Source organism: Apodemus sylvaticus, chromosome 12, assembly GCF_947179515.1.
Source record: "Apodemus sylvaticus chromosome 12, mApoSyl1.1, whole genome shotgun sequence".
NCBI classification, from domain to species: Eukaryota; Metazoa; Chordata; class Mammalia; order Rodentia; family Muridae; genus Apodemus; species Apodemus sylvaticus.
The window spans coordinates 64,707,047-64,730,460 of record NC_067483.1 but is presented as its reverse complement, the minus strand read 5'-3'; the positions used below and the strand labels follow the sequence as shown (position 1 = coordinate 64,730,460).

Below are 23,414 nucleotides of genomic sequence, written 5' to 3'. Positions count from 1 at the left end.
TAATCTCTGCTTTTGTTATTGTTATTATAGACATTGTTCATCTTTCTTGAAGGAAAAGTTCAAGACTTATTTATCCTCTGTATGCCACACTGGGTGAGAAGTATATATATATATATATATATATATATATATATATATATATATATATATCCACATCTATATATGTATATACATGTGGATCATTTATTTTATTTTATTATTTGTTTTTGTTTTTTATGTGCACTCTTTCTGAGGGTATTGGATTATGTAGAAATAGAGTTACAGACAGTTGTACGCAGCCATCCGGGTACTAGGAATCAAACCTGGTTTCTCTGGAAGTGCAGCTAGTGCTCCTAACCATTGAGCCATCTCTCCAGCCCTCTATAGATATTATTTTAACAGAATAAATGAATCACTGACAAAAATCACAATTCTCTGCTATATAATCGCGATATAGAAAATGGCTGTAATTTGATAACACTGTTTTTATGTCACTGTGTTAAATACAGAAAAAAAACATTATGTACAAAAAGTCAGATAAAATATTAAAATATCAAAGTAACGGCCCGAAAAATGGCTCAGCAGTTAAGAGAACTTGCTACTCTTGAAAAAGATTCAACTTCAATTCCCTGCACTCACAAGGTGGTACACACACACACACACACACACATACACACACACACACACACACACACACACACACACACACGCGCACATGTGGCACTCACATATGCATATACAATAAAAACAAATAAATCTTTTTAAGATGTCAAAATAAAGTCCCAAAAGTAATTCAACCTCATTATTATAAATTAATTTAAAAATAGGAGAAAGCTAACTATGACACACCCTGAAAAATAAAGACTCGCAGTCTGGAATAGGACATAAGGGTATAAAGGGTACAAGCAATTCAGCGTGCTTTGATAAAAGGCTCTGCAGGAAAAGACGGGAAAGCCCAGGACAAGAATCGCCGCAGGTGAAAAGATCATCTCATTCACAGTAACAGAAGTGCAAATGTATACACTGAACTGCACTTTTTCACCTCTCAAATCGGCACAGATCACAAGTGTGCAGGCATGTTGTTAAGGACGGGAAGTAACGGTTCACCCTTTGCTCACGAAGCTAACTGATGATCTAAAGAGGCAACTTTCCGATATCTATCAAAATTATAAACCACATACCCTTTGACCCAACACTTCTGCTTCTAGACATTTATCTTACATACATTCTTTAATAGTGGACAACCTGACCGTGATGCTCTGGCTCAGGTATGAAAAACAGCATTCTCCACAAAGCCCCGTGCACTGAAGCCTTGGTCTCCAGCTATCGGGAGGTAAATGGATCGTGAGGGCTCTAATGTCACAAGGTGGAAAGCAATGTATATCTTTTAATATAGCAAGTATAACAAAAAGCAGGTTCAGCAAAATATTCCTAAAGCCAAATCAAGAGTGCCACCTGTTTGGGTACAGTCCACAGGTTCAGAACATTTGATACCTTCTTAATGATTAGAAAAGATTAAAAAAAAAAAAGAAAAGAAAGAAGGAAAGAAAGGAAGGAAGGAAGGAAGGAAGAAAGAAAGAAAGAAAGAAAGAAAGAAAGAAAGAAAGAAAGAAAGAAAGAAAGAAAGAAAGAAAGAAAGAACAAAAAATTTCATTACACAGGTAGTTTGAATGCATGTACCCTGTCTACCTCAAAGTTGATCATCTAAGATATCATGTTAAATGAAAAATATGAAATCTATAAATCTAATAGCACTATCAGAATGGTGCCATTAGAAAAAATTATACATCCAAAATATATCTCCAGATATTTTTTAAAGATGTTACTTTTTACTCTGTGTGTGTGTGTGTGTGTGTGTGTGTGTGTGTGTGTGTGTGTGCCTGTGTGAGTAGATAGTTTGTGTAGGTACTCACAGAAGCCAGAGCTGTCTGAGCCCCTGGAACTTGAGTTACAGGAAGTTTTGAGTTGCCTGACATGTGTGCTGGAAATTGAATTCAGGTTCTTTAGAAGAACAATACACATTTTTAACAACTGAACCATCTTTCTAGCCCCTCCAGCTATTTTAAAGAGATAAATATAGTATCTGGGGATGGAAATTTTCCTCTATTATATACCTATCACCTTCTGGTATTTTAAATTAAATTGATTTTATTCTAATTTTAAATATTCAGATTTACTTTATGACTTTTTATAAAACATGAGCACAACTTCAAAAGTAAACAAGGCAGCAGTCCCCAGCATTCAGTGTTGACAGGAATGCCTGAGTTCCAGTGGTAGAGATATTATTTATAAACAGGCTTTCCATAAACAAAGCTGTCATATACGTGAAGAAACAGAAATGCAGCCTTTAATCTATTAATTCCTAGCAAAATATTCAATCATATAATTTGTAATGAGTAACAAAATTATAAGTTGTCTTAGTGTTCAGTGATAGTGAGTGTTTTCATTTCTTATACATTTTTAGAATTATGTACTTATTTATTGCATATATGAATATACTGTAGCTGTCTTCAGACATACCAAAAGAGATCAGATCCCATTACAGATGGTATTGAGCCCCATGCGGTTGCTGGGAATTAAACTCAGAACTCTAAACCATCTAAACACTGAGCCATCTCTCTGGCCCTGTTTTTTCTTTATTTTTAAATTACATGTATGCGAGGAGGGTATCTTCACAGGAGTCCAGGTGCCCATTTAGGATAGAGGCTGGATCCTCATGGAACTGGAGTCATAGGTGTTTGTAAGTTGACCAACATGGGCACTGGGAACTGAACTCAGATCCTCTAGAAGGATAGTAGACCTGATGAACTACTGAGCCACCTCTCCAGCCCTAGATAGTTTGTTTGTCTGCTTGATTGCAGAGAGCACTTTGTCTAGAATGTACAAGGCACTGTGTTAAATTCTTGGAACCATAAAAATAATAAAACTGTACTACTTGAACATATTTAATGTTATTAGGGTATTTCACAATATGATATGCAATGTAAAATGAAATTAATTATATATGTATTCTTTAGAGCTGTTTATTTGTTTTAATACAGGTTATCCCTTTATAGCTTAAGCTGGCCTCCTGCTCAGGCTTTTTCCTCAGCCAAATGAGTGTACCACCATGCCTGGCATGTTTATGAAACTTAAACTGATTTTTAATGAGGAAATGCTGGGAGTAAATATATAAAATGGAAACAGATGTTGTCTTCTAACAGATGTTGTCTTCTAACAGTAGAACAACATGAACACTGCACATGTAGGTGGCATACTCCCGTGTATGTTTATTTTTCTTGCTTTAACCTTCTGATCTTTTCACATTATCTAAAAGAAGTGTATTCTGGCCATATCATTGGAGGAGCGGGAGACGGGGTAAGGGATGGTGGTCACTCATCTGAAGGAGCCTGAGGGAAAGGCTTTCTCACCTTCTTCCTTCCATAGTAGAGCAGTTTGGTGAATTTCTCCACGATCTGTGCTGGCGTATCCACGTTGGGGGGAATCTCCCCAGTGAGCAGGTTGCGAGCCCCAGAGTTCGGCACCGGCCAGTCCTCGTCATTCAGGTTGATGAGGTTGGCTACAGGGGGCTGCCTCTTGTACTTCTCCAGTTTCTTGCAGTCCTGCATCAGCAGCTCAGCTATGTCAGACCCCACCATGGACTGCAGGATAAAGAGAGTCATCATGGGGGATGTTCCAACTGGTCCCCAAGCTGAAGAAGGAAGACAGCGGGGTCTCTGCCTTGTTCCTGCGGCAGTCGTGCAAATACACGGGAGCTCTTTTATGAATGAATGAATTTCAAACATCGGCTTTACTGCAAAACCTGCTGGTGCAATAATCCAGGGACTGTACAACAAACCCCAGCCAGCAGGGGGCACTCTCCAGAAAAGGTTAGCATTGACACACCGGTGTTGGCATCAGAGCAGAACTTTCCCTCGGGGGGAACAGTGCTGCGTGGAGACTGCTTTTTCAAATTGTGCTATATACCAACTCCCGCGAAGACTAAAACTTCAGGCCAGCCTCCATCTGCCCCCTATATCAAAGCAGTGACTTACCCCATTCTGTCGACAAAGGAGAACCAGCAGTTGCCAGAGTAGAGCTGAGTCCCTGCTCCCTGGCGTCTCAGATTTGAGACACTGAGCTGCTTTCTTCTGACAAAATGTCATGATATCCACCTTGTGTATGTCCTCCCTGTGGGGCGATTGAGGAAGCAAGGCCTGAGCAGACTGGCTCTCCCTGAACAGGTGCCCAGGATCCCTGCACAAGGAACTAGCTAACATGGCGGAAGCATGACGGCCCAGGACCGGAAGTCTGGAATCACAAAATCATTTTTTTTTTCTGCAGAACAGGAAGGCATTTCAGAGATTCTCCTGTGCGTCCTTCCATCTTTTAAATGGGGGGAGTAAACCCAGAGACTGTAAGTGACTTCTCAGAACGGCACGTAAGGGCTTTGTTTAAAGTCAGACAAGACTGGGTCCGTGTCTGGATTACACAAACATCTCACTTGCTCTGTGACTTAGTGTCATCCCTACCTTAAGACAGGACTTTTTAAAAGCTGTCTGCATACAAAAAGGGATGCGCAAACTATATGGCATCTATCAATAAGTGCTCATTAAATGAACGTTATAGCTTGCTCAAGAACATTCAACAAATCAATACCAAGTGGGGCCAACATCATACTGTTTAATATACAACTTAGTTTTTTGCATACCTACAAGACTTAGGGGGAAAGGGTTAGGTACTTAAGGAATGATCCTTGAGATTGCCCTCGACACATACATGTGTAATCCGTGCTTTCGGCAAGCTTCAGGATAAGATCACGTGTACAGAGTAGTAGCAACATTTACTGGCCTTCACATGAATAGAGTTTCACGGCCTCTGAAGTAGGCAGAGTGAGTGCTAAATCATTTCTCAAGGGAACAACTTAAAGATGGTTGATAAGCCACTGCTTAGTGGGCTACCTGGCCTACTACTGGCCCTCGGACACCCACCCAGGACTCATCTATAGCAGCTAAAGCCTGTGAAAATGTGGCTGAAAATGCTAAAGCAGTTCCAGTTCGTTCCTGCAGAGGGCAGACGTTCACAATGTCCGAGAGCCGGGAAACTCATCTCAAGAAAAGCGTTTGAAGAACATTTTCCCATTCTGTGCTCCAGTCCCCTGTGCACTAATCCCTATCAAGCGCTTGGAACACTACAGCTTCCTGCCAGCCCCTATGAAATGGAACTGTTTTCTGTTTCTTTGTTAGGCTTACTTTTCGTTCTGCCCTTCAAATATGAAACAGCTTGCCGCCTTTACTCACAGCACCTCTTTTTCTACCTACTGGCATAGAGAAATCCTTTTCAAATAAAATAGACGTTCTCTTCCCTGGACACCAAGACCTGGGCAGGAAGATTCCTCAGCTTTCAAACGCCTTTATTTGAGAGTGGGTGACATAACTTAGTGGGGTCAGAGAAATTGCTCTGAAAGCAAGAGAACATAAGGTCAAACGCCAAACACCCACAAAATTCAAACACCAGGCATGGACAATGTGTATCTACAATGCCAGAGTTTTGGGGACAGAGACAGGCATATATCCTGGGAACTCAGTGGTCGGACAGCCTAGCCAAAGCTAGCTTTAGGTTCAGTGAAGGATCCTGTCTCAAAAACTAAGAGAACAAAAGAAGATGAGGGAGAGAAAGAAGAAAATGACAGATGTCTTCCTCTGGCTTCCACATGTATATGCATGCATGCACCTTCACACACACACACACACACACACACACACACCCTTAACAATGCTTGCAGTACTTTACCTGATAAGGGGCCCTGGGAAACCTCTCATCTCCTCTTGATCCTCAAAATCATTAAGTATAACCTGAAGTGGAAAATAAAATTAGGTCCCCAAGATTCTTCCAGCCAGTACCCACCAGTTGGATCCAGTCTCACATCCAGGGCTATGGTCTTATGGTGTGGCTCAGTGCCTTGGGGAGATGGTTATCCTGTGGAAAGATGAGTCACTAGCATCTCGGGGAAAATGTAAATCTAGCATCAGCTTCTTTCAGAGAAAAGCCCACCCATTCTTGCCCGCAATCTAGGGCATGCGTGACTCAATTCCCCCTCCTGGAGATGCCCAGCCTCAAGCAAAGTAAGAGAAAGGCTGAGCAGGGAGTTGAATTGAGCAGAGTACTTGCATCCCCTGGGCCCAAGCTATTGATTACCTCCATGCTATGCACTTCAACCAGGGCCGTTTGTCCATCAGCAGGAGAGTTGGGGGACACGCATACCAGTTGGCCTCCTGGTCCAAAACTCACAGACACGTGGGGAACATAGAACCTCATGGGTGCCTTGGGAACAGTCACTGAAGTGTCATCTGGCCAACAGACACATGTGACATCATTAGGTTTATTTTCAGTGCTTTTTAGTTGATACATGGCTGTTCCCACTCCACCTGGGCCAAGATGAGATGCTAGGTGGGATACTTGGTTAGAAAAAGCCATGCTCTAGTCTGATTTAACCCTCTAAGACTATGTCAGATTATAATGCAAATGGTTCAAATGATAACGCACTCGTCTCAGATTCTCAACCATGACCAGAGAACAAGCAGCGTCTGCAGCTACACCTCCAGACTAGCACTCACACCTCCCCTCACTTCACCCAGTCCTCCCTGGTCCACACTCTCTCACTTGTTGTGTGAAACCACTCCAGAGTGCCTCCTGGCCCAACCTAACAATGACTCAGAGCAGTGTTCCCTTCCAAGAGCTACCTATGATCCACACGCCATTACTAAAGACAAGGCGGGGAAAAATGATCCAAAGTTGGCCTCTCTGCCTGGGAGACCTGCATAAACCAATAAGGTAAATAAATGTAAACCCATTCCTGGTAACAGCAAAGGGTGACTTCCCACATGACCCAACCTTTCCTTCTCAGAATTAACCAGCTCCTGTGTCCACTCGGTACCCACCAGCCTGAATAGGCCTCCAAGCTGCTGATACCATGGGTTCATACGGCTCGGGGGCAGCTGTCATGTACTGACTGAGCTCGTAGCTACTGGAGCTGAGCCCAGACTCCTGATGCTGGAGAAGGTTGGATTTGCTGGTCAGCGATGACTGAAGAGGGTCGGAGTGGTGGGTGGGGAGAGAGAGAGAGAAAACGAAATTATGTAGGAAGGAGTTTCAGAGAATTTGCTTGTCCTTCCACTTCCCAAGAATTCCTTCAAAGAAACAAAGCTTGAGCTTCCCACTGAGCCCAGTGACTGTGGATTCCAGGAAAGAAGAAAGTAGCCCACTGAGCATGGCCCAGCGGGCTCCGGGGACCTAGAATTCAGATTTCAACTTCTATTTCTCTAAAGTCATCCTCTGCTGTTATCCTGTGGCCTTAAGCAGGTGACTTGGGCTTTCCTTCATCTGTAATATAAATTTATATAAATTTAAAGTCCTATACGAGTTACTTATTAATGCATTAGCTAATTTGTAAACACATGCACACTCTGTCTGGATAATGTGATTTCCCCACAGACAGGTATGCAAAAAATTCACCTCGCAAGGTAGATGAATAAAACAGGACATCCAAAGGCTTTTGTACCCTGTAAAGTGCTGTTCAACATTGAGGTTTTAGTATTAGTCACCACAACCTATGTGCTATATTATTAAGTAATAGATACAGAAAAACTGACTACAAAAAAAAATTATAATAATCACATAAATCAGGGAGAAAAAAACCTAACTCAAGCCTACCAAAAATTAAGAGCTGGTCTCTACAATATTTTTGCAACTTTTCAATAAATCTAAAATTATCTCATAATAAAACATTTATATCAATGCTGTTAAAGAGCTCTATTTTGTGACCTAGATGGTGCATGCATTAAGATTTTAGAGAAAAGAGATTAAAGAGTCAAGAAAGATTTCAAGGCTCCTTTAAAAAATTCTAACAGCTTTTTATTTCCTAAACATCTAGCCCCCTGAGGCACCCTAACACCTAAAACGAGGTGGCAGCCTCTTCACTTTCCAAGCACCTCACAGTAAATTAAGTCCTATCCACTTGACAAAATAGGAACAGGTCAGATCGGGGCCTCGGACTGGTAAGACAGAAGGGGGAAAGCAGGGAAGGTGGTGTGACTGGGAACTCCGCTGGCAGCTGCAAACCCCCATCCCCACTGGCCACACCAACAAGGTGGCCTAGCACGTGGCCACTGGCCTCCAGACCTCTGCCACTTTAGGTTACCTTTTGTTTCTGGGCTTCACTCTCTGGAAAGAATTCCCCGGGCTGCTCCTGTCCAGACATAGAAGCAGGGCTGTCTCTGTATGGATTCTTACTGGTAACTCTGCAGTGAAATGACAGGAGTGTTGAGACAGGTCCTGGGCAAGTCAGCAAGGCTGAAATACTCTCTGCTGGAGATAGGCCTGGTGCTAAGTGTGGGCAGATGTCAGGCCATTTTGAGTGCTCCAGCAAAACGCATTTTCTCTCTCTCCCACCTGAATGTATTAGAAAAAAATGGAATCTTCGGGTTCCACACACAATTACTAGAAGAGATCCGGACCTTATGGAGAATGACTGGTTGCTACAGCCTGCCTTCCTGGAAGAGCCTGAGTCAGAGCATTGGTGAATCCCAAGGCTAAGGGCACCGGGACAAATGTTTCAGTAATGTTCAGCCCTGTTGTGTCTTATGCTAAGAGATTGTTCCATGTGTATGACCAGGAAGAGGTGAAGTAGAAACACCCCAGCCCCAGGAAGACCCCAGCCATAACAATTACTGGGAGACCTCATTTCTGAGGCCAATACAGACAGGACTTGACCTTTAGCTAGGCCTCAAGTAATCTTTTCCTTAATTTGTTTATTTATTCACTTTATAACCCAGTTATATCCACCTCCCTCCTCTCCCCCCAGTTCCACCCTCACAAATTCCTCCCCTCATTACCCCCTCACTTTCTCCTCAGAGAAGAGGAGTCCCCCTTTAGGTACAAATGCCCTACGACATCAAGTCACGGCACGACTAAACACATCCTCTCCCACTGAGGGCCTAAAGTAACCTTACAGAATGTAGACTAGTCCTGAATGGGAACAGCACAGCTCTCAGAGATAGAAATAGGTCTGCGCCACCTAAGGTTATTCCCATGTCTCTGTGTCTGAAACAAAAGCAGACTGTGTCTTCCATAGGACCGGGACCACTACCAGGTGCCCTAAGATTGTCCCAACAAAGTCTAACTAAATCTTATCAGCGTGGCTTGTGTTTTAACACTTACTGGAATTGGGTATCACTATTTGTTCCAAATGTACTATTGTGCTTTTCCTGGTGATGCTCTCTGAAGTACCTCTGGTCTCCATGATCTTCATGCCAGATGTAAGGACTTCCTTGTCTTGCCACTGCACCCTCAGAGAAAGCAAAACAGAGACAGGTCACTTGCTGCTTCTGCAAGTCCTTTTAGAAGGATGCTAGGGAGCTGTAAAGCTGGGCTATTGCAATACAGTAAGTATGAGAATGTATCTGCCACACTGAGCCAGTTGATGGCTGAGGGCTAACCCTGAAAGCCCCCGAGATGCTCTGAACCAGTTTACTTGGCTTTAAATAGCTTCACAACAGCCGTGTATGTGTGTGCATGTATGTGTGTGTGCATGTATGGGTGTGTGTGTGTGTGTGAATGTGTTTTGCATGATGAAACAGATTATGGTAGCTAGTCATAAACTGTCATAGCACAACACCTTATCATATGGGGGTCTCAGATACAGAACTCCCATTGCAGTTCATCTGCCGCCCCCAGGATAAAATAATTGCTGCATTCACATTACAGCTTAGCACACCCGAAAGACTTAAGAACTGACTTTTCAGTTACTTAAACAGTAAATAGAACCTTTGCTACAGGAAGGAATCAGAGGAAAATGTGGTGAAGTGTGCGCTACCCACAGAACAAGTATCATGGGGTGGTCTCAGTATTATCAAGGGGCAGAGTCTCCAAACATGGCACTAGTGGCCCTGGCAGTAGGCCACGCATGCATCTCTAGTCCCCAAAGGCTTCTGGATGCTACTTCATACCTCTTTCTTCTGGCAGCAGCTGTGGATGCCCGTGGTAATAGTAATTTCCATAAGCATACTCATCCCTCGGTGTCGGAGTGTGGTACCTCTGATAGGGGTCCTCATAACCTGGTCTGAGATATCACAAAGACAGCCAGTCATCTACTACTAAAGGGAGAAACCAAAGGGAGCCTGGATAAACCAGACACCTTCAGAAGTCAAAAATGACATCCTAGTCTAGAATCTCCTGATTAGGTCAGAAATCTGCCATATTAGGTCAGAAAATCCAAAATCAGAACGGGGGGGGGGGGGGAACCTTTGCTTTACAAAAAGGATGTGTATTTTACAATAAAGCTCTTTTTTCATTTTTAAATGCTCTTATTAAAAGGAATTTATTTACAATTACTGTTATAGCAATAATCTTATTCCCCAATATGCACGTGCAATACCATCAAAGCTGTTATCTTGGAAACCCCTGGTACTGTCTGAGGAAAACCCCTTCTTGAGGAAAGCATAGAAGAGCACCATGAGCCTGGAATTTCGATGCGTATTACAGACAGAAGCAATGCTATCACCAGAATGACTGCTTTTATTATCTCTGTCCTTGACATACTCAAGTCCTCTTGAGGACTCAACAGCCCAAAAGGATTGGAGAAAGGAACGTTATTAGTGTTTCTGCCAATTAATAATAACCTCAGAGGCAATAATTGCTATAACTTTAACCTTCAAACCACAGGGCAGATAGATATAATCCCAACTAGAAGAGATGAAGGAAACCATATATGGCTTCTAATATTCTGTGAAATATTTAGTTCAGTACTGTGGGCCTGGGGGAGCAAGAGTTCAAGATTCTCCAACACAGAATTACCTCTGTGGTCTCTTCCTCCTCGTGTTATAGCCTGGAAAATCTGTATTTTCCTTCTCTGAAATTGAGTTCTCTTAAAGTTCTTATGGAATGAATACTGATCTTTGCATGTCTGTCACCCTCCAGGCATAGTCTGAGACACTGGGGTTATGAGTGCTGTTGGTATCCAGCTAAGATCAGAGAAAATGCAAAACCTTTTACATCAGGGTCCTAGGGAAAGATTTCCCACAGCCCACAAATACTGCCTTTCACAACCCCAAAGAACAGAGGTACTATCTGCTCTTTTATATCTCTACCATCCATCCATCCATCCATCCCTCCATCCCAATCACTCTATGATGGCAACTCTATGAAGTTCTACTTGGGACACAAAAAAAAAAAAAAAAAAAAAAAAAAAAAAAAAAAAAAAGAGGGAAACACTGTCACCAAAAAAACAAATCAGACAAGGCAGATTTTATCTAAGCCACTAGAGAAGAGTAGGTGCCTTGGTGGTTGTCAAACTTGACACAAATCTAGACATTTCTGGAAGAACAGAATCTTAATTCAGAAAACTCCTCCATTAGATCACCCTGTAAGCAAGTCTGTAGAGCATTTTCTTGACTGATGATTGATGTGGGAAGGCCCAACCATGGGGAGGGAGGGTGGCACCCCCTGGCAGATGGTTCTGGGTTGGGTCAAAAAGAAAAGTGAGCAATGCAGGGCTAACAAGCAAGTAAGCATCATTCCTTCATGGTCTCCTTCAGTTTCTGCCTCCAGCTTCCTGAGGAGGAGGAGGAGGAGGAGGAGGAGGACGAGGAGGAGGACGAGGAGGACGAGGAGGAGGAAAAAAAAATATAAGGACTCTGGAAGAGCCACACAGGATAGTTAATGTGCTTGAGAGGCTGTGTGAGGCAGGAGGATCCAAAGTTTGAGGGCAACCTGTTCTATGCAACAAATTCCAGGAAAGAGGGAGAGGCAGGGAGGAAGAAGGAAATAGACAAGAAACAAGAACAATTGATAATCTATTTGCAGGTTCTTAGGAGAGATAGGTTCACTGTAACCCTAGCATCATACCTTGAGTACAGGTGGCTGGGATAAGATCCTTTCAAGTAGTCAGCTCCAGACACAGGCTGGGACCACTCCCCACCCCTGGGTACATAGTGGGGCTGTTGCTGGTCATCCCTGGAGTCCTGCTGTGGCTTTGAGTTCTTGCGGGCATCGTGCCATTGGTAGTACTTAGGATGCAGACGAGGTCTATAATGTCCACTCTGAAGTCCTCTATTTGCATCCCTTGATGGTCCCATCGTCCTTCCTTGTGTCTGAGGAACCCAAGGTTCCATCTCTGACCCTTTGATTTTTCCCTCCTTGGGTTTTGAGGCTGTTACGTAGTTATTTTAATTTCCTGTACACAAAAAGAAAACAAGTCATTATTCTGAGCTGGGGCCATAGCTCCGTTAGGAAAATGTTTGCTTTTTAAGCACCAACATGTCAATTTGATTTCACACAGTTACATAAAAAGCCAGACAGATGTGGTAGTGCACATTTACAATCCCAGTGCTGGGCAGTTAGAAGTGGGAAGGTCCCTAAGGCTCACTGGACAGCCGACCAAGCCTAACCAGTGAAACTCAGGTCCCAGTGAAAGATCTTGTCAAAAAACAAGGTGAATGGCTCCTGAAGAATGCCACTCAAAGTCAACCTACAGCCTACATGTACACATGCGCCTGCACACACACACACACACACACACACACACACACACACACACACACACAAACACACACTTATAAATGCGTGTACATATACACACACATCATACATACACATCACACACAAACACATCACACACACATACATACACACACCAGATATACCATACATCACACACATACAAATCACATACGTCACACATGCCACACACACACATCACATCACACACACATCATATATTATACACACACACATCACACACATATAGCATCATGCACACACACACATCATACATACGCATCACACACATGCATACACATACACCAAATATACCATACATAACACACATACAAATCACACGCATACAAATCACACACATCACACATGCCACACACATATCACAGACACACATCACATCACACACACACATACACACACACATACACACATACACACTCAGCATTTTAAGCCTTTATCTAAGCATGGTAGTTAATGAGATTCTGTGTAAAGAGCAACTATGATTTTCAAAATTGTCTAAAACAAACCACAGACATAGAGGAATCTTTAAAAAAAAACAAACCCTCAAACAGATACATTAAATAAATATCAGCTTAGACAATTAGATTGATGCTGACTAAAAAATTAAGAAAGTACATATGGAACAGCAGCTGTGGGTGGCATGGGAGGCAGATAACAGTCCTTGACGCAGCTTCAAAATGCTATCAAGGAATCCCAATTAATGTTTCCTCGTTTATCTCACCAGCAAATATTTATACAACACGCAAAATGGACGTGCTGAGGTGTCAGAAAGAGAGGAAACCTCCTGGGGAGGTAGTCAGGGTTCAGATTGTTAATATGTCTCCTACCAGACAGATAATTTGTCTACCCCTCAATGTCTTTTCCTATGGAGATGGTAGATACTATGGGCTCGTGTTTCAAGGCTAGTGTCAAAGTTAAACATGACATGGAAAGTGCCTAGAACTGCCTAGGACATAGTAATTGTTCAATACAACACAGTAAGTATCTGTGGAAACCAAGGTTAGGATGGTGTGAGTAACTGAAGGCTTTGTAGGTCTAGGGAGGTGTGTCACTGGGTTAACCAACTGTCCACTACATAAGAACCTGAGTTTGGATCCTTCACACACACATGAAAGGCCAAGCCTGGTGCTTCTGTAACCATCAGAGAGCTTCAGGTTTAGTGAGAGACCCTGTCACAAAAAATAAGGTGGAGTGCAATAGAGGAAAACACTCAATGTTTTCCACTGTCTAAGCTACACACACACACATATACACACATTCCATACACATGCACACATACATACACACATCACACACATAAACACACACATATCACACATACACACATATACATACACATCTCACATACACACATCACACATGTGCACACCACACACAAGCACACATACACACACAGGCACACATCTCACACATGCACATGCACACATCACACACATATCATGCACATAGACATCACATATGCACACATATATACACATCACATATGCACACATCACACACATCACACACATATCACATATGCACACATATACATATATCACATATGCACATATCACACATATATACACACATACACACAAACACACAAACACACTCGCACCTACTGTTTCAATTGACCCCTTAACAGACTTCTCTTCCAAATTCTTTCTTTAACCTCTAGCCCTTCCTCTGGGAGAACCAACAGACACAGTTTGTGGCTGCTGATATGGGAAAATGGAGAGTTAGGTCTCCCAGACCTTTCTGACTGAAGACGTGTAAACCTAGAAGATACTCATATCTGACTAGTATCCTCACACATTCCTCAAGGTAAGAACTAGCTCCAAGCACTGGTGTCCTTTCCCAGTTCCTCTGCTTGTGTGGCAGAGGGGCACATTAGAGAGGGAAAGCCCAGCCAGGCCTTGCCCCTGATCACAGAGCCTGCTGGATCAGCAGCATACACAGGCAAGGACAGCCACCACCACCCCTCGCTTCCCCTTGGGAACATCTAAAGCAATGTGATTCTAATCGAACTTGTTTGCCTGTTCTTAGTCTGGAAGCTTCCAAGTTCATCTGAAACTCTTATCAGGTCAAAAGGGCGTGTGGTGAAACCAAGATCACCCTGTTTGAAAACCACAGAGCCAGGGTCCAGCGCAATGAGCCCGGAAGTGTGAGGCAGCAGAAGAGCAGGCAAGAGGAGGGCCTTCTGCCTTCAGGGCAGACTTAGCGCTGGACCTTGGGCCTTCCTCTCTAGGCCAGCTTACTTCCCGAGAAACTCAGTCGTACTGAAAACTTTGCCAGCAATTCCAGGAAGGGCTCAATGCCCCTGGAGCTGTGTAAGGATCCTTTGCTAAAGACCCATGAAACACAACAGTACTTGAACACAAATAAGAGAACTTGAAAAGTAATTGATTCGCTCATCCCCAGACTTTGCAGCAAGCATCCTCGCCCCGAACTACAAAGGCACAATATCTGATCATTCTGTCACAAGAGTCACCAACTTCAGTAGGTTAAACCTTGAGTTATAATTAAGGGTACTCATTTTCACACCTTTAAGAGTCTCAGAATAATACTCTGTCTATAATAACAGTCACAGCTTTGTATGCACAGAAGTGAACCCCCTGACTCAACAAGGGCAATAGCTCCCTTCCCGCTCTGATAGCCCAGCGAGCCCAAGGCAAAGGGAAGAAGTGTGTCAGTGCCCCCACGCACCTGCCTTGCTGGCTCTCCACCTTCTTTCAGCGAGGCTCCAGGGACCTGCTGGGAACGGCTTTCTCCCCTTTTAGAGACTGACAAAGTCCAGGTGCCACATCTACCAAGACTCACCTGGCCTTCAGATCTGCAGCCAATTACATACCTGTGCAACTGCCCGGCCTCCGTGGAGCTGATTCATTAGGGCAAAGTACAGGGTAGCTACCGCAGGCTGGGACAGTCCTGACTGGGCATATTTGCTCAGAACCTGGTAGGGGCTGGTGCTTTTGTTTACCTGGTCATAGACTGAGCCAGCTACGCTCCTATGAGAATACAACCAATCCCGTACACACAGCAAATATGGAAGAGGGACACTAGGGAGAGGAAGCCCAGAATGGCCTGGGGCAGCCCGATAGGTAGGGACCCAGCACCACTGTGAACTTGTGGTTCTGCCAGTGGCTGGCTCTGTCACTCAGTGTTCTCTGAGCCTCGGTTTCTTTCTCTAACACTTAGCTGTTCCTGAGTTGCAAACAAGTGCACACTAAGAGTGAGTGAGTGAGTGAGTGAGTGAGCACGGTTTTCATGCACTGAGGCAGGGATGGGGGCATGGGGGGGGGCTAATGCTTAGACTGTCTAGTCTGGTTTTCCCTCACCCACACTTATTCCCCACTAGGTTCTTGTTGTGCAGTCAGCTCTGCTTTCTAGCTGAGGGGAAGACTGGAGTCCCAATGTTGAATTGAAGGCACTAAAAAAGTTTTCTCTCTCAAGGAAGGAATTTCTCACATTTGAAAAATACATCTCTTCATGCTACTAAAGTAAACATAGAATGCGCTTTCTCCTTCACAATGTATATTTTACATTTTAAATCCTCCTCTGGATGGGTTGTATTCTTTCAACAAATGAATTTGTTTTGTCACACTACATGTTAAGCCCAGAACTCCAACAAGACAAAACACAGCCTTCCCACCGAGCTATATCCTCAGCCCTGTTTTTTAAAAGGAAGTCTCACTAAATTGCCCTGGCTGGTTTTGAACTCACTTCATAAACAAGGTAGACCTTGAAATTGCTATCCCCTACCTCCCCCTCCTGAAGACCTACAATTAGAGGCTTTCACCACCAACCCCAATCAACAAACTCTTATCGGAGTTCCTGCTATGTGCCAGCATTTGCCGTATATAAATATGAAAAGATATTGTCCCCGTTTGCAAGCCCGTTAGAACAAATTAGCCTTTCATGTAATCCAGGGGAAATGCCATTATCAGTTCTTGTGGTCAGATAGCTAATGTATCCAAACCTGGAGACTTTCTTTCCTTGCACCTAGCACGTCTCAGACTGTAGGCGGTGGTTTCTTACCATGCTGGGCCATGAGGGCTGGCTTACCAGTGGCTGCATCGATGATTTTGATCTCTCTGGGAAGAGGCACTGGTGAAGGACACAGACATTGAAGGCAGGAATCAGCACATTGTTAATTATCAAACAGACTCCATATCAAATTATGTTTTTATACATCAGAATCCCAGTCATAAAACTCTGACATAACTCTTGTTGCTTAAAGACGATGGCATGACGCTCAGCCTATCACAATGGCTGCACTCCTGTTGTGCTAACTGTAACAAGAATCTTAGAGAACATCTGAGTAAACTTCACTTTTAAAAAAAAAAATTTAAACTAAGAGCTACAGAATAGTGACTTACCCAAGATTTTACAAAGCTCAGTAGAAGACCAGCGAAGAAGGGTGTTAGCACACCAGCTAGAGCTAGCTGCCTTACACAGGGCTTTCCAGAGCTGTCTATGAAATATTTAAGAGTTATGTGAACTGTCAATTAAGTCAGAGGTAATTTCAAAAGTCACTCTGCTATGGGTGTCCACACCATAGAAACTGGTGAGTGCTACACTAAAGGATTGTTTGGTTGGTTTTCAGTGAACAAGTTCACCAACAGACTGAGTTCAAGCTCACACTCTTAGCTCTTAATTCCCTGTTCCTTCGTTGTCAAAGTTGTCATCCCATAGCTACCCTTAGCTGCACATTTCTAGTTTAAACATCCAGTTCAATGCTCCTTTTGTGGCATCCCAAAGCATCTCCAATTATCTCAAGAGTTATTATGAAAGTCTTCAAACAGTCACCAACCAAAATTAATTTTAATTAGCTTTAATTATTTTGTATAGACATACGGCATACAACAGTTAAATGGGTCACAGAAGGAAGGAGATTGTGGTGGGAATCTCACTACTCCAACGCATTTGGGATTTCTTAATTCCTGATTTCTCCAGCCTCAAATAGCTACAGTTACCAAGTCTTTCTACCTGGCAGCTAAATTCTTCCTGGTTTCCAGACAATATTTATTCAGCTTGACAAGGTTTTCAGAGCTCAGTCTCTACTAAGAGGTGATGTGAATTAGCCCTGACACCCTAGACTCCAGCTGCAATGGCCCTGCATGAACCCATAGATCCCCTCATGCCCAAATAGCTACTTTCTTTACACTATCCTGGCCCTGGTGACCTGCCCTTGTACCTGGTTCTTGTTCTGCTTCCCAATTATTCACCAAGAGGACCCTGGGGACCTTGCAAATCTGGGTGAATTTCACATAGTCCCTGGCCTCCTTTCCAAATGCCAGGCTACCCTCTAGGGTCTTAGTTCAAACAGGAGTAGCTACCCAGGATATAAACTGAATGTGGTTTTCTCTAAATATTTGCAAGTTGAAATCCTAAATCCTAATGTGTATTAGGAGGTGAGGCCTTTGAAAGGCAAAACAATTATGTTAGTGGAGCCCTTATAAATGGGGCTAATGCCCTTATGCAAAGACCCAAGGGAACTTTCTTCCTCTCTGTTGTCACGGAAGGATATAATCAGAAAACTGGTCTCTGCAAACCTAAAAGGAGGACCTCATCAGACAGCAGATCTGCCAGCAAATTGATCCTGGACTTCCGAGGCTCTAGAAATGTGAAAAATACATTTCTGTCACTTAAGCCACCAAGTCTGTGGAATTGTGTTGCAGCAGCTTGAGCTGATTAAGATACTGCCCTGGTGTGAGTGTGTCTGACAGAAAGGTCATGACTGCTGACGGTGCTGCCATCTCTGGTCATCTGATGAAGTTGGAAGAAATGAACACTGACCGAGCTCCAGGTCAGGTTTGCCATGAATCCCCCAGTCCTGTGACCTCAGGACTGATTAGTGTTCCAAGGAACAGCCCAACATATAAAACTGTTCACCGGTCCTGACCTTCTATCACCAAAATTAAAAATTTAGAGAGCAAGCCAAGTCCCGTGTCAGCACATTAGCAGTAGTTATCTACTTTCAGGTAATAGAATTTTACATGATTTTATATTCCTCTTTTAGTTTGTTCATAGTATCTAACTTTTCTATGATAGATAGATAGATAGATAGATAGATAGATAGATAGATAGATAGGTGATAGATAGATAGATGGTAGATAAATGTTATTTAAAATAATAAAATAAGCCAGGTGGTGGTGGCGCATGCTTATAATCCAAGTACTTTGGGAGGCAGAGGCAGGCGGATTTCTGAGTTTGAGGCCAGCCTGGTCTACAGAGTGAGTTCCAGGACAGCCAGGGCTATACAGAGAAACCCTGTCTCGAAAAAACCAAATCCAAATCCAAATAATAATAATAATAGTAGTAATAATAATAATATCAACTAACATTGCTTTTAATAAATATATCCAAATGTGTTGTCACATTAGAAACTAATTGGAGACCAAAGTTACTAAGTAGGGCCAAAGGTTCCAAGAATGATTAACTGTGATAAGTTTGCTATTGTGGGGATAATTTGAACCATTCATTTACAAAGCAAGTATTTGTGCAATAATCCCCAACCCTATCACATGCATTTGAAGCACATAGAAAACCAACATATGGTCCTTGGTTTAAAGAAGCTTTAAATTCAGTGAAGTATCAGACACCGTATGCAGGGACTATTCATCACTGACTTCTGGGGAAAGGATGCGCAGAGGAAAGCCTGGGGCAAAGTGAGGAAGCACAATACTCCAGGCTATTCAAGAGAAAGAGCAAGTTGGACTATATATACATTATACAAGAAGAAAGAACATTGTGCCAGCACCTCGTGTTTTATGATAGAACTGACATGAACTGGTACTCTGTTAGCTAGAGAATATTGGGGAGGAATCAAGGACAATCTCCAGAGCTGAGGCCATGCTGCATTCCTTTTTAATATGAAGCAAACTTGGGAGAGGCGTTGATTCATCAGGAAAGATGATGGAGTCAGTTTGAGATGTGCTAGGTGTGAGGGACCTGGGGGACACAAGTAGCTAAAAGTCCATAAGGCGTTGGCTCTGATGGTCTGGAGACCAAGAAAGGCATCTGAGAAGAGCAATGGGAAGCCGACTAAGAAAACCTCACAATGAGAGACAAGTCTGAGGGGCACCAATGTGTAGGACCAGGACACAGCAAAAGAGCCTGTGCACGTGGTGGAAGTGGTGGATGGATACCCCGAGAACTGGGAGGAAGCTGTGCTCCCTAAACCCAAGGAGGTGACTGCTGCAAAAACAGCAACACCCAACAATTGCAAACTTAGGGGCATGTTGAGAAAGGACAAGTGAAAGATGTTCTCTGGGTCACTGGGTTGGACCATTAGGAGCTCTGAAGGTCTTAGCATGGACCATTTCAGTGGAGCAACGTTCAAGGCAGACTTAGAAATGGTGTAAGAACAAAAGCAAGGCAAAGGAGACAGCAAGCAATCAGCTGTTTCTCCAGGACTGGCTGGGCCGAATAGGGCCGGGTGTACAACTGCCATTCAGGTTTAAAGAATCAGTTTAGAGCGGACAAGATAACAAACATGAATGTCCTGGATCATGTGGAGGAACCTAGACACTGAAGAGAGAAGATGGAGGGAAGAATCTCAAACCAGACGTGTGGGACCCAGGATAGGGGAGCACTCGTTTGAACCTCACTAAGAGATACATTCCTCTGAGAGAGGGATCAGAAGGTAAAGACCAGTACAGTGTATATATGCGTGAGTTTATACACGTGAGGCCCGCGAAGGAAAACACTTCCTGAAGCAGACTGACCAGTTCTACTGGTTGCCTCTAAAGTAAGCATCTGGGAAGAGAAACCATAAAGTTTAAAATGGCCAGGGTGCAACCAACAAATTGGGAAAAGATCTTCACCAATCCTACATCAGATAGAGGGCTAATATCCAATATATATAAAGAACTCAAGAAGTTAGACTCCAGAAAACCAAACAACCCTATTAAAAAATGGGGTACAGAGTTAAACAAAGAATTCTCACCTGAAGAACTTCGGATGGCGGAGAAGCATCTTAAAAAATGCTCAACTTCATTAGTCATTAGGGAAATGCAAATCAAAACAACCCTAAGATTTCATCTTACACCAGTCAGAATGGCTAAGATTAAAAATTCAGGAGACAGCAGGTGTTGGAGAGGGTGTGGAGAAAGAGGAACACTTCTCCACTGCTGGTGGGGTTGCAAATTGGTACAACCACTCTGGAAATCAGTCTGGCGGTTCCTCCGAAAACTGGGCACCTTACTTCCAGAAGATCCTGCTATACCACTCCTGGGTATATACCCAGAAGACTCCCCACCATGTAATAAGGATACATGTTCTACTATGTTCATAGCAGCCCTATTTGTAATTGCCAGATGCTGGAAAGAACCCAGGTATCCCTCAACAGAAGAGTGGATGCAAAAAATGTGGTATATCTACACAATGGAGTACTATTCAGCCATTAGAAACAATGAATTCATGAAATTCTTAGGCAAATGGATGGAGCTAGAGAATATCATACTAAGTGAGGTAACCCAGACTCAAAAGGTGAATCATGGTATGCACTCACTAATAAGTGGATATTAACCTAGAAAACTGGAATACCCAAAACATAATCCACACATCAAATGAGGTACAAGAAGAAATGAGGAGTGGCCCCTGGTTCTGGAAAGACTCAGTGAAACAGTATTCAGCAAAACCAGAACGGGGAAGTGGGAAGGGGTGGGTGGGAGGACAGGGGAAGAGAAGGGGGCTTGCGGGACTTTCGGGGAGTGGGGGGGCTAGAAGAGGGGAAATCATTTGAAATGTAAATAAATTATATTGAATAATAAAAAATAAATAAATAAATAAAATGGCCAGGGTGGAAAACAAAAGGGGGCTACAACTAGGAACACACCCTCAAGTAGAAAGTGGACTGGAAATACCCCAATGTTAGACCGAGACTCTAGCTTTAGCCTCCATAAGGGCATGGGTTTTCTGTGCCTATTCCCATACCCTGTGCCTGGCATGTAGTACCAGATCATTTAAGTTTTATTTATAAACATCTCAAATGTAGAGCAGCGATAACTTCACGATGATTTCATCCAACCATTTGCACAACGAATATTGAATTACACTTTTAAACAGAAATTCAAAAACAGTAAAGGATGTTGAGGCTGTGAGTGAAGGGATTTGGCCAAAGAGTGGGTAAATTACGTCTCATAGGCACAAATGAGCAAAGACGGACCCACATTATATACATGTCTTGTTAAACCAAGGTCACTAGCTATAAATGAAAGGCACATTCCCCCAAAACAAGAGTGAAAGGAAAACATTACATTTTAGTAATAATTTTTAAAACTCAGAGCAAGGAGACTGGATAGTTTTCTTACATGTTTTTCCGGCAGTATCTGGGGTACTGTGGCTCGTTGCAGTGGGCACACATCTCAACAATCTCTAACTCCAAGAATGAATCAAAGGGTGCAGGGCTCATGGAGAACAGCCTCCTGACTCCAGCAAGGCCACCTCTGAAACCAATCTTACAGGGAAGTTATCATATAGCCTTAACCACTTATTGATCACCAAAGTCCTTATCCTTCCTTCGGATGAAGCTGAGTAACAGGAAAGACACCGAAGTACGCTCTGGCCAAGAGTTCCAATTATGGAGAGGTGAGGTGCCAGGAAAAAGTGGTGCCTGTGCCAAAGTCAATTAGCCTGGCACAGATACTCTAAGTTACCAGTATCAGCCCGGGGACTTCCTGAAGACTTAGAAGTAAAAGTTGGCACAATCTATACTCCACTAGACCACAGAGCCCTACAGATGGTCCTTGACAATGGGTTCCTTTTGTTGTCATTTGTCTGGCCTCCCACAGACCTGTTCTTCCTGCACCCCGCTCTGCCACCAATAGCTAAAGAAACACCCCATCCTTCAAGAAGGACTCCAAGCTTCCTTGGCAACCCTGGGCTGGCAGAGGAGCGCCCTGCTTCTCAGCCACCCAGACTCCCACTTAAGAGGTACTCTCGGAGTCAGGATGAGTACCCTGGTAGAGGGATGTGTCTGTGACTTTAGGCCTCATGTCAAGTGCCAAGGGACAAAGAAGACTCACACAGCAGCTAAAAAATAAAAATCTTTAGTGTTCTCCGAGTATTCTCTCTGCTGCAGATCAATGGCTGTAAATGCCTGAGAAGAGGAGCACACCTCAGTCCTGGAATAACTGAACATGAAACCCTGTTCTACCATCTACTGACTATATAAACTTGTTAGTTATACCTATATCATAATGTTTTCTTCATCTGCAGAGATGATCACAGAACCCTACCTTACAGAATTATGATGAAGATTTAAAAAAAATAATATCTAAAACCTACAAATAATTTAAATATAGTAAATACTCAATAGCTGTTAATAATTGCTATGTCTCTAGATGGACTAGAAAATGTGCCCACAACATATTCTGCACACATCACCACCAGTAAGAGACTTGAATATTTATTACTGCTGTGAAATCAGCAAATCCTCCTTGACACTTAATGTAGTGCCTGCATTGATCCAAGACTTAGAGGAAATAGAGAAACAGTATCACTTGACTACACAGAAAAAAAAAAGGTGAATGGATTAAGGTGAGAATATCAGCACTCGCATCTTTAAGAAGTGTGGTCCAGTGCTTCCCACACAGGGGGGCTGGTTGTTCCAGGAGCAGGGCAAGATGCCATAGGATGACTGTGAAGCATGAATTTTCTTTTATAAGCTACTTTCAATAGAATTTTAATTTAACATCAATGCAAACATTCTGAAGGGAAGTTCGAATTTGCAGTCATTTTTTTTTTGAGACAAGCATGAGATGTCAAAAAAATTTTTTTTCCACATTGGCTATGAGACAGATAAACAGATACATATTCTGCACCCCCAGTCTGAGTCATTCCTCGCCACTCAGTGGGGAAGTCTGAGAGACATATTCTGAACAAGAGCAGAC

The 23,414-nt window shown here is 43.1% G+C and overlaps 1 protein-coding gene across 1 annotated transcript in view; it reads right to left on the bottom strand.

Annotated features, from left to right (window-relative positions):
- Positions 1-23,414, bottom strand: part of Sec16b (SEC16 homolog B, endoplasmic reticulum export factor) — a 61,884-nt gene that overhangs the window by 25,331 nt on the left and 13,139 nt on the right. The window contains exons 3-12 of the mRNA XM_052200600.1: positions 16,555-16,623; positions 11,863-12,190; positions 9,966-10,078; positions 9,178-9,298; positions 8,159-8,258; positions 6,900-7,044; positions 6,157-6,308; positions 5,752-5,813; positions 4,014-4,149; positions 3,390-3,620 (exon numbers count right to left, since the gene is read on the bottom strand). Of these exons, the coding sequence (XP_052056560.1) occupies positions 3,390-3,620; positions 4,014-4,149; positions 5,752-5,813; positions 6,157-6,308; positions 6,900-7,044; positions 8,159-8,258; positions 9,178-9,298; positions 9,966-10,078; positions 11,863-12,128 (1,326 nt within the window). The 5' untranslated portion in view covers positions 12,129-12,190; positions 16,555-16,623. The remainder of the gene's footprint in view (positions 1-3,389; positions 3,621-4,013; positions 4,150-5,751; positions 5,814-6,156; positions 6,309-6,899; positions 7,045-8,158; positions 8,259-9,177; positions 9,299-9,965; positions 10,079-11,862; positions 12,191-16,554; positions 16,624-23,414) is intronic.